Raw genomic sequence first — 12,775 nt, 5'->3', positions numbered from 1 at the left:
ACAGATGCAGTAAAAGCCTTCCGAGATGCTATAACAGCCGCTGCTACAGTAATAGAGAATGTAACTCACCGACCGTCACAATCAAGGGATACTTTTGCCCCGTCCGTTGCCAGTGATGATATTGCTCATGAACTTCGAGAAACTTTTACACGATCTGCCGGCTCACGCCATGTAAGACGACAACGAAACCGCCTGAGATTCGGTTCTCAGGATCGACGGGTAGTCAGTAACTGTTCAACGTCTGCGGCGCCGACTTGGACACATGACTTTGTGTGTGTGGGCAGCACTGATTACGACTGGTGTCCCAGTCCGAAGCAGCGTTCCGACTTGTCTAAAATAGGTCTCGGAGAACGCAAAATTCGAATACCAATTGGCAGTACGTCTGCTCAAGTGCATGCGCAACTTCTGGACGAATTCCCAAAACTGAGTGAATGTGGTGGTTATGAGATTTGCCGCGCATTTCACGGAAGCAGACGAATGGTACCTATAAGTTGCCCATCCGAGGGGTATTCTCAACCATTCTTAAAAGCGGAGGCTGGACAGGCCAAATTGTACATCAGACCGCTACAAAATAATCTTGAAACAACACCAGCCATCACTATTACCACTCCATCCGAAATGGCAAGCACAATTTCAGTGAGTACACAAATGTATATTGTACGTTTCTCGTCTCTGTTCTTTCCTAAATATTTTCAGGAATGTAATTTAAAGAGCGGTGGCCGTTGCGCCGCGTCCCTTGGATTTGCGCCCGTGTGACGTATACAACGCGTGTAAAATACATTGTTTATAGTGACGACCACCGCTCTTTAAATTTTAATCGTATTTATTTATTCATAATAATAAAAATAATAGTAATAATAATAACTTTATTGCCTCCGTGTAAAAAGATTTACGTAGGATAAGTACAGCAAAAAAGAGTTGATATCATTTATTATCATTTTCTTTTCATGCTCTGATAATTATTTCATTATATATTATGTGTTGGTGGGGCTGACGTCAACCCTGATAATGTGTTTTACCAGTTATATGAGTATATATGTTTGTAATGGTACATGTTATTGCTTATATTTTATAGGCTATAAATAATGCTCCCAAAGAAATCTGTGGTCAGTGCCATGTTGAAATTCCGTTTTCCCTGCTGAAAGAACATATTGAAACATGTAAAGGCCTTGATATAGATGATGAGGAAAGTGATGGGCAGGTGTTTATTTGGTACATGAAAATGATGGTGTACATGTAAATCTTGAGGTGTCAAATAAATAGTGTCTTTGTGAAATAATGACTTTGTTCAGACCCAAATAAGCTTATGTGCATTATAATAGCCTGGGTACTCTGTTTCTGTGCTGTCTTCACTACTGTCTGGAATTGCTGCTTACAATGTATATTTTGCTTCCATGGTGAGTCTGGCACATGGGGTAGGGGTAATCCTCTTGTGGTGTTTAATAACTGATAGGATTTGAAATCTTGAATGTTTATAGAAAATTAATAGTTGGATTAATTAAAATACTTGGATTTCAGGGGTGTAATTGAGAGTCCTGCAAGAAGTACATCTACAATGAGGCAGACATCAAATACACACAGATGGTTAGTTTACTGCTTTTTTTGTTTTACATACTTTTTGAATTACATTTGTATAATGTAGTCAGCTGCAAATCCCTGGAAGTTTATTTAATAATTCTGTACCTATTCATTTGGAATTTTTTTTCTTCTTCTAGTAATCATTCAAATGATCAGAGCCAAACCATTTCTGCAAGAAATTGCAACACTACCACTAGTTCCTCCACTTCATTATCAATGGCTTTTAACAGGTCAGTATTAAAACTGTATTGGGCCACTGGAATGCATTTATCGTCATTTCAGATTTCTGAGCTAATATTTGGGGCGGGGCAAATATACAGTGGAATGGACATTGTTAGTTTCTGTCCTCCGTCTATCTGTCTATCTGTCTGTCTGTGCACGACTTCTTCTCAAAAACCGCCAAACCATTTGACTTGATTTTTGGTGTGGATGCCTTGATGAGTGTAGATGGTAATTTGTTCATGAGAAGTCAATCTGCCACAAGTATGCAAATTAGCCCCCCAAAACTCAACTGTGGCAGTCTATAGTGAGAGCGCCATCTATAGTATGGTGTTGGAATAACTTTTCAAGACGAAAACCGCGGAAAACTATAGCGAAATCCCTGTGTTTGCCGCCATCTTGAATAAGTCATCGTGACGCCACGAGGCGTCATAGTTTTCCCATTTCACGAGGTTTTCGTCGTGAAATCAACCAATTTCGGACCATCGCCCTCAAATTATTGATGAAATAGTTTCGGGACCCATCGACAGTAGAAAAGTAGAAACTTAAGGTGAAAATAATGAAAAAAAAACGGCTGTTACGATCCAACCTGATTTCAGTTCAGACTATTTTAAAATGGTCATTTTTGGTCAAAAATTCTATTTTCGACTCCTTCTTCAAAACCGGTAGCCTGAATGCTTTGATACTTGGCGCGTATGTACCTTGTGTTGACATCTACTAGATTTGTTCATCCCATGGCCATATCTTTAATTCTCTAATTTTGGCGAATATTTTTGTCATTTTTGGTTAAAAATGGAATTTCAACTAACCACTATTTCCAATGCTTTGGTGTTAGGCATACATGTGTTTATTATTCCATTGACAACTTTTTGTGGTTGTTTGGCGATATTTCATTTAAAAGTACAAATTTAAACAAAAAGTTGTGGCATATACAGCACTAATCTTTTGTACAATAGCCGTTGAGCAACAGGCCATTGGCCTATTTTTGTAAACTAAATCATCAGAACTTCAGGAGAAGTACCTTTCTCTGATTTGTTGTGGTGGTACCTTAATTTTTTCTGAGCACAGTCCGAGGATTTTTGGATTAGGTTACATACGTGGTGGTTCATCTATCATATTTTCTATTGGTCAATATTTAGTCCTATCTGCCTGTCTCAAACAGGTTGATTTTGACTGCTTCAGATAAATATTGAAAATACTCGCTTGTGGACAGGTAAAGTTTTTAATTACTGGACATTATGAGTCCAAAATTGGCCGGCTCACAGTTATTGCACTCCTGTATAGCGCTTTCATATACATCTTACATGACACCTATTAGCCCTAGTGATTGTTGTACAGATGCTAGCCTATACTATATATACTATATTAGCCCATACTAATGTGAACACAACTAGTATGTTAGAAATGATTATTTTTGATGATATGTGCGTATAATTTTTCAAACTGGGTACAAAGGCAGACTACTCATTCTCAGTTTGATTTGTGTTCTGATCCTGTCCAAGACTTTGTTACAGCTTGCCACATGAACATTTAGATTTAATTCTCTGTGTAAAACTTGCACATGGACCTGTACAAAATAGAGCATTGCATGGCCGCACCATTTATTTTTCACATAAGTAAGAAAGGGAAAGGTCATGTGCAATTAACAATGTTGTTATAGAGTATCAGTCCATTAATATTACCAACACTCTATTGTGAGTACCTGTACTTATATGCCCAATTTCTTTGTGCCTTCCTATAAACTTTTCACATCACTATAACAACAACAAAGAAAATGTTATTTCCTGGGACTTCATTACAATTATGAAAGATATTGGCGATCCGCTCCGCTAGGATTGCCCTTATAATCACTTTTGTAGGCGATCCGCTCCGCTAGGATTGCCCTTATAATCACTTTTGTCGTTTTGTGTGTGTGTCTGTGTGTGTACATTTCCAGTGTTCCAGTGTTCACGTATTATTTCTTCTGTGATTTTTTTGGCTTGGCCGATTTCGTTCAAACTTGGCAGGTAGGTCACACCTTAACCCTAGTTATAAGGAAAAATCTGAAAAAATTTTTTGCCCCACCGTTGCCATAGCAACATCCAAAAAACTGATTTTGGGATAGCTTCGCGCCAAATGTATCTCCTCCTACAAATTTGGGATAAAACACTTCAAACATAGCTCATTCTACTCAGCTTGAGTGTGGGCACAAAGTTACCATTTGAATTTTTGATATCTGTTTTCATTACCGAGAAATTTGACCCCAAAGTTGGGGTAACTTTTCACCAGCAACGGCTCGGCTGGTTTTGTTCATACTTCACAGGTAGGTCGTGCCGTCACTAATTGGAAAAAAATCCTGGCCCACCACTGCCATTGCAACATCCAAAAACTGATTTTTGAATACTTTCGCCCCAAATGTATTACCTCCTACCAGTTTTGTACACAGTCAGCTGGCATCGGTGTCGCTGGGTGTATATGATAAAGGGAAGTTGTGCAACCAAATTTGCCGAGTTCGCAGTTTTTCGCCAATAAAAAAATAACTAAGGCAACAACTCACGGTTTTTCAGCATTTTTGTAATAACGACACTATTCTCTATCAATAATCCGCCCAAAACAGGAACATTTCTACTAATTCTTGTGTTTTTTAGACGTTTTTCGAAAAAACCTGCTATTAGGCTGCAAAAGTAGAACATTCCGGAGGGGGCGAAAGGGAAGAGCCAAATTTAACGCGTAAAAATAGAACGCGTATTTTGACCTCTATGCGGTCGTTGCCAAAGAGCCCTGCGTCCATCGCCTGGCGATGCTCTTCCGTTTCACCAGTTGCGTTTTTTGACTAAAATTTGGGCAGTACTGTCAGTCACGAAAATTGATGAATAAATTAATACACATAAAATATGAATCACGGGCTAATTCAATGGTCACCGAACACTCCACTGTGGCAAGATAGTAGCGTACTGTATATTTGACCCAAATTTGACAAGCGTGGTACAGTTTTTTGCGCGTGTCCGTAATAACGCGCACAAAGGATTGTGGGACAGAGTCCTTTATTTGCTGGCATTCTTGACTTTTGACTGCAGTTCTTTTTTATATTTTAGAGTAAATGCTTTTGATATGCTCTTAGGTTTCTTAATATTCGTCTGAAATTCTGGACTGTGGTCATATTTTTCGATTAGGAGTCGTATATTTAAATAACTCACCGTGACTAATGTTTTGCATTATGAAGTATATTTTTATGAAGGTCAACACACTGTACTTTAGGTAAATATTTACCATTTCGTTTTACAGCATTTACAGGAAACGCTTCATTCTAGAAAATGCTATCGCAAAACTGTTGGAAATAATAAATGTAACAGCAGAATACGTCCTAGCACAGTCACTCGACTAGGAGAGTGATTGTGGTCCTAGTAATAAACTAAGTGACTTCCAAAAACTGAATGGTGTTTGCGAACTTCGTATTAGTTATAAACCGACGTTAGCTTCACGTTTATGTCACACCATGGAAACAGCCAAAAACATGGTGCTTGTTTTTGAGCGGAGCGGATCGCCAACCAGCTTACCGGCTTGTAAAAATTATAGCTTGTTTCCAGGAGAGTCAAAGTTTATTTATATTCATTAAAGTAGTTAATTAATTTTCTGACCTGAGACCAACTTCATTATTCAAGCAAATGTTGCTAATAGCACAATAATAATATTGTCATATTGTACAGTGTAGATTAATTGATTTTATTATTCATAGGAGTTACTCACAGATATTTGATAGTGCAGGGTGTATTGAATCTCAAGAAGATAATGTTGCAGAAGAAGAAAACACAGTGGCTAACAACACTACATTGTACCCAAGGTAGGCAGAGATTTGGTTGAGCCATTTATCCACTAATATTAATTCAGATAGTTTTGAGGTTTATTAGCTCCATTGTCATCGAAGATGACAGTGCGCAGGTGTACGTCATATAAGTCATTATCTGTTGTTATCCATCAACAATTTGAGGCTTTTGACTAAAATTTTCTGGTAGTCCAATTTCTAGATATGTAGATACCTTGTGTAAATCACTGTCAGATTTGTTTATTTCATGGCCAAAAATGTTATTTTCAACTTTATCATGGAAAGTGCTCACATGAATGCTTCAAGATTTTATATGTAGACAGTTTGGATGGTATGTTCAATTTTCAGTTTTTGGCAATTATTTATGTCATATTTAGTCAACACTGATGTTTTCAACTTATTTTTGAAAACCACTATACTGATCAACGATGATTCATACAATGTGTCTATTAGAATATGCAAATGACTAAAAATGACAAAACTCTAAGTTCATTACTCATTCACAAATCATACCAGTAACATCATTTTATGATCCATTTTATTAAAAACAAAATTAGCAAAAACAGATCAGACTGAATCACTATATATTGCTTTGACTTTATTTATGTTTATATTCTTATAGATGTACTCTGGAATATGCTGTCACATTACTAAGTCACCATGTGGTGGATCGAATACATATGGACTACAATAAAGACAATGATTATGATGATCAGGACTATCAACGTGTGAATATTTTAAGGTCAACGTTCTGGAAAACTGCTGTTAGAGCCATAAATCGACCAGATTTCCTCCCAAACAAATTAATTAAAGTGTCATTCATTGGAGAAAGTGCAGTGGACGATGGGGGGCCCAGAAGGGAGTTTTGTAGTTTATTAATAAATTCTGTAAAAACCTGTGGCGTGCTTGAAGGCAAGGAAAACAATCTGAGCTTTTCTCATGATTTGCGCTTTCTTGCTGAAAGAAGATATTTCACTGCAGGAAAGATGGTTGCTATATCTCTTTGCCATGGTGGTCCCGGATTACACTGTTTGAGCCAAGCAACATTCCAATATATGGCAAGAGGGTGTGTAGAACAACCGATAGCCATTGATGAAATTCCAGATAATGACATTCAGCTGATAGCCAAACAGGTGAGATTTATAGTCTTATTCGTGAAACACATGTGCAGTCTTTGCAAGTTACCCTTCTTGTATGCCTGTCTGTTGGTCTGTCCTCCAGTCCACCCCAGTCTGTAAAAGAACCACATTTGGGATTCATATGCATGTATATACTTTTCATGATCCAATTCAAGATAGAGGTAAGACAACCATTTTAATGCTAAAAATGTGTCAAACAAAACTAGCTATTTTCACTTTTCATACCCACTGTGTGTATTGACCTATTTCATGCCAACAAGTACTCTATACATCTCGCAATGGAAATATATACATGGAACTAAACTAATATAAATTAATAGTATCTTTCCCTAAGAGACTATCGAGCTTCTAGTTAGTGTGAATAGTCTTTTACTATAGATGGGGGAGGGAGGGCCTTGCTTCACCTGTGCATGTCTGAGAATTGCAGTGCAACTACAATGGTCATGATAATTTGATAATTCTCGGGGAATGTCCTTCATGACTTATTATATAACCTTGTATTATATCCTATGCAGATCCAGTCTAGTGAGACTAATGAGGAACTCAGAATAGCTGTATCGCGTATTGGAGAAGAAAGTGTCGCTAATATCACAGGATTTACAGATCCGATGAGTACAATTACATTGGATATGAAGGCTCCCATTCTTGAAAATCTCACTACACATCACTGTGTTTATAAATCCATACCTGAGATAAACCAATTTTTAGATGGAATGAATGTTCTGCACATAGCAGACTTGGTAAAGGCCGAACCAGGTAAGTTTACAGTTGCTCTTAAAATTTTCAACATCGGTGATGAGGGTGCTCAAACTTGTTTGGTAATCGATGGTGTCTATCACTGGACACACTGTATGGATGGGGATGAAAATGAAAAGTTGCGAATAATTTACCTCAAACTTGTATATTAATGAGGTGATATGCATAAATATTTAACATCCTACTTTTTTATGGCTTCTGTAGCTGTGTGATAAAAGTTAATTCTACAACTAATTTCAACTTGCAAAGTTCAAATGCAGATTGCTCAAGTTAATTTAAATGTGTAATATGCATACAAATCATAGGTAACTGCTTAATGTATTAAGAAGCCCAGCTGTGCAAAGATTGTTTTATTGGTTTAATGTTTAGGTCAAACTTTAAGATTTACCTTGCATATCTCTCTCTAGTCTACACATATACATTTTAAGTTTGGTTTTGCCTTGTCCAAAATAAATATTGAGGGACAAAGTATTAGAGACAATACTGTCATCGTCATAGACCTTTTTTCTGGTCGCAATAACTTGATTAGTTTTGATTTGATTACTTTTAAGCTTTCCGATATTATTCACATCCATGAAATCTTGGACAGGAGTTTTCAAGATATTGATGAAAATACGTCTTATAAAATTCCTATACGTTAACATGGGTATGGCAACAGTTCTTACTGGCAGATGAGCACTATTGCAGATAGATATGACCAATTAAATTATTGACCATACATGTATATGGTTATGTAATCTAATTAAAAATGCATAACTATCATATCTGGAGCACTATTGCAGATAGAGACATTCAACCGGTGCTTTATTGTAAACATTTCACAAGAGACTGAAAAGATGCATCCTTTGACCTAGCATTTATCCATATGCAATTCTGAATTGCACTGCTATGAGCCCCCTTGTAATACCTTGTAAACCATAGCTGATCTTACACTCTGCTTTAACCAAGGCATTTACCAGCGCTGTTCTTGTTAAACAGTACATTCACATTTAAGCCTATTTACTGTATTTTGTTTTTTAATCACAAATTATGTGCCACCAATCCAAATTGGTAATCTCCTCCCCAGTTTTAATGATTTTATAAATGTGAGGGAAGCTTACACATAGTGTATCAAAAGAAAGTGTTAATTCCAAAGAAGTTATAACATGAAACTCTGAGAAGCTTGAACAAGGGCAATGCCCTCATGGTTTTTACTATGTTTTATTATTTTAAATTAGGATCTATGGAGCACTTCATGTGCTTGAGTAAAAAGCTACTCCCATCAGCTGACTACTTAAAATCAATCCATGTGGAATATAGTCCAAGTGGCTCAAATAAAAGGATAGAAGAAGAAACTACCATCTACTATTGGTTTGAATTTATTGATGAATGTGCTAAAGGTTAGACAACTACAAAATGTTGTAATCTACATGTACTGTAAATGTTTAAGCTTTTTTTCTATGTCACTGTTTCTGTGGATAAGGTGAATTACGGGGGGAGGGGGGGAGTTCCATGACACAATTGGTCAAAATAAATGTCTCATTTGCATAATTCATAATTAATGGGCAATGGAAAACTCGTTTTTTTCAGTAAATTTGTGCCAAAATGCTTTCCGAAAGCATACATGATAGTTCTAAATTGAGTGATTCTATGTTTACGAGCTGAAAAAATAATCAAAAAACTGATGTAAAGGTGTTTTTTGAGACACAATTTTTACCAGACTCCAGCAAACTGTTGAAGTAACCACAGGTTTTTTCTATACGCTGATCATAGCAACCTATGAAATTCATGGAGAATGCAGAGGAATGTTTATATTTCACTCAAGTACTATTGTACAAATTTGCTCAAAATATTTTCAGTGACTTGTGTCTCTGACAAGTAACCTAATTAGTATGCATTTCGAGAAACCACAGTGTGTGTGTGCATGTGCAGTTTGAAATGGAACAATTTTGAATGAAATAAAATCATGTGTAGAACTTGGTCTGAAATATCAGGTCGCATTTTTTTTTATATATATTAAAAACTCAACATTTTGAGCAGTAAAAAGTGTCCAGACTGTTGTTTGAACCCCAGGGTCCCGGGGGGGATAAGGGCGACTTTGAACCTCGGGTTGATCTGTATTTCTCTTACATGTTCCGAATACTATGAAGTCTGAAGAGCAAACACGTCTCTTGCATTGATTCCCATATACCTCGGCTATTTACGATACCCTTAGTTTTCACGAGTTTAAAAAAAAAAATCTGACCGACTGACCCAATTTTTCAATTTTCCGAATTAAGGGCAACATAAGTTTGTTTTTTTGGCCTTATGCTGTAAAGAAATCGCTGAAATGGTTTCATATGTTCGTAAAAGGTAGTAGCTTAGACGATGAGCTACGAACGACTGACTTTGAACTTTTCATTCAGGACGAATGGCACCCTCTCGTGTCAATCCCCCCTGGGATGTAATACTTGACACTTTAGTCTATACCTAGTTTGCCTATGAATTTAAAAAATCTAAATACCGATACATTTGCCAATTTTCAACTGACTTCATTGAAATTTGTCCATGTAATTTGTCGAGAAAAGTTGTATATCAGATTTTCGTTATCAATTCCCACTGAGAATATAGTATTATTTATTATAATGCTAAATGATATCACAATTTGACAAGTGGAACCTCAATCTTACATTCATTTACATTTTGTCTTAACAGGTAATCAGAAGGCATGTTTGTTTGCTGGGAGTGATAATCAACCCATAGAAGTAGTCATAACACTTGGTGACATTTTCGCATTCTTCACTGGCACTCATTCAATTCCCCCTTTAGGTTTCACAGAAAGTCCATTCATAGAATTTATCACAAACTCTACTGTTCCAAGCTCAAATACATGTCCCAATATTCTGCGATTACCTAGAAATTTCAGCTGCATAGAAGATTTTTCGGAAAGATTTACGTTTGCTTTATCAAATTGTCGTGATTTTGGCAATGTCTAGAGACAACATACACAGGTGTAATAGCATTGAACTTACTATAAGTAAGTGATCTACGAGAGCTTAATTTGTAACTTGTCACTTTAATCTTCTAATATCTCAAAAAGTCTTGACAACATTTCCAAATTGATATTCTATACCACTACATGGACAACCTGGAAAATCACAAACTTAAAATATAATATTATATTAATATTGTTGATACTCGTGCACTAACTGCAAAAAGGAACTGCATAGTATAACTTGTACTGCATAAATATAGTTCTTTTTTTTGCACATGTATGGCCAACTTTACATGCATGTAGTAATCTGCAGCATGTAAAATGTAGTCCACCTGAGGTGAAACAATGCTGATATATCATGCACTTTCTCTTTAATTTGTGGCTGTTATAGTAGGTAAGGTTCTGTCAACATAACTAAATATATTAAATGAAACTTGTATATTATACATGTGTATTTTTGAAAGCGTTTTGCGTTATCCATGTTAGCATCATTGATATGATATATGGGTTTTTTTTTCTGCAGTAGTTAAAATGTTTTATAGTAGGATTGAGTCCAATATAGATTAGTTGCAGTCTCAAATATTTCCTGTGTTATAATTATCAAGTATCATTTGTACATGTTTATGCTTTTATTAGTTTACTTGTTTTGACTGTTTACATTCGTCTATTCATTCTGTAACAGAATTTGCACAGAGCAAAATTGGTTAGTGTGCGTTGTATGTGTTGCTTGATTCATTGAACGCATGTCACTTGTTTGTTGCATTAAAGTGCTCATGTAATGTTGGTGCTCACTAGCTGCTTGTAGCAGTTTTGTGTCAATTGTGATTAAAACAGCATTTTGAACCCAAAATGGATTTCTGGTGTCTTTGTTGTTGGTAACAATATAATTTAATTTTAGTGATTGACCCCCATGTGCCAAGAACACAATGTGAGTCTTTGCAGTTAGTTTGTCTGTATGTGTGTCCGTCTGTTCCACTGCTATCTAAAGAACCACTCATTGGATTTTGATGAAACTTGGAACATAGATGCTCTGAACTTATGCGCATATTTGATTAATTTCTGGTAAAAATCTGTGCATATTAATTACCTAAATTGCATAATTATCAGTCAATTTTCGTTTTTTCACTGATACCTCAAGTACTAATTATCACATTTCAATGAAACTTCTAACATAGGTATCATAGGACACTGCACGGACCTGATAGTTTTTAGGGTAATATAAGTACATATTAATTACCTAATTTGCATAATTAATTTTCAGCTTTTGATATTTCCAGTAGTAAGCATTACATTTCAATGACATTTGGTACATAGATACTCAAGGACTATGCAGAGACCTTATTAGTTTTAGGGTTAATAATTGTGCATAATAATTACCTAATTTGCATAATTATTCGATTTTCAACTTTCACACTGATATCTCAAGTACTAATCACATTTTAATGAAACATAGTACAAAGATGCTCTAGGATAATGTACAAACCTGATTAATTTGGGGTTAAAATCTGTTCATATTAATTCCCTAATTAGCATAATAATTCATAATTTTTTGGTCCTAATCGCATTTCAATAAAACTTGGTACATAGATGGTCTGTTATATTGCACAGACCTCATTAGTTTTACACTCAAATCTGTTCATATTAATTTTCTGATTTGCATAATTATTTTTTTTAGCAAATAATAAATAAGTAATTTCAAATTATTTTTAATGTATCTCCACATGGGATTTCTTTCTAAGCTTTTTTTTTATTTAATTGTTCTTGATTTCTTCACAATCAGATATTGTTGATCTTGTAAATTGTAACAATTGTTCAAATACAGATTAGCTAGAGATTTTGACAGTTCATGAGGCTGTGCATTGCAAATACTGCACTGGACACCAAAGTTGCATTGCGAAAGTCATGAACTTGTGTTAAACATGGTAGAATGAAATTAAACAATAGATAACACATTTGCAAAATGTGACTATTCATAAAGAATTTTATTCATTGATCTTGAAATAAATCAACCATAGTTCATACATGGTTACATGATATATACATACATATTAAGTACATGTATCAAAGCGATCGGACTAGTGATTTTCAAAAATATGTTTTGACCAAAATTGACATAAATACATAAAAATTATATTCACCAAAAATAGAGAATTGAAGATATCACTAAATAAACAAACCTTATAGTACACCACTCAAGGTATCTGAATCATGATGCACCAGTGTGAGTGGTTTTCAAGAAGAAGTCGAAAATATCTATTTTGACCAAAAAGGATAAAACTATTCACTAAAAATAAAGAATGAAACAATTCTGATCATCCCAAGGTACAT

General features: G+C 35.5%; 1 protein-coding gene across 1 annotated transcript; it reads left to right on the top strand.

Moving 5' to 3' along the window:
- LOC102808478 (uncharacterized) lies at window positions 1-10,448 on the top strand (the record flags this gene model as incomplete). Its single annotated transcript, XM_085500888.1, has 9 exons — window positions 1-636; window positions 1,076-1,203; window positions 1,519-1,584; window positions 1,716-1,808; window positions 5,513-5,617; window positions 6,222-6,732; window positions 7,254-7,494; window positions 8,712-8,873; window positions 10,168-10,448. Coding segments are annotated over 9 exons (2,223 nt in total), but the record flags the coding sequence as incomplete, so codon positions are not given.
- Between the last annotated feature and the right edge of the window lie 2,327 nt (window positions 10,449-12,775).

This window comes from Saccoglossus kowalevskii, chromosome 6, assembly GCF_978046115.1.
Source record: "Saccoglossus kowalevskii chromosome 6, keSacKowa6.1, whole genome shotgun sequence".
Classification (NCBI taxonomy): Eukaryota; Metazoa; Hemichordata; class Enteropneusta; family Harrimaniidae; genus Saccoglossus; species Saccoglossus kowalevskii.
Note: the sequence above shows the minus strand (reverse complement) of the source record. Positions and strands in the feature narration are given on the sequence as shown.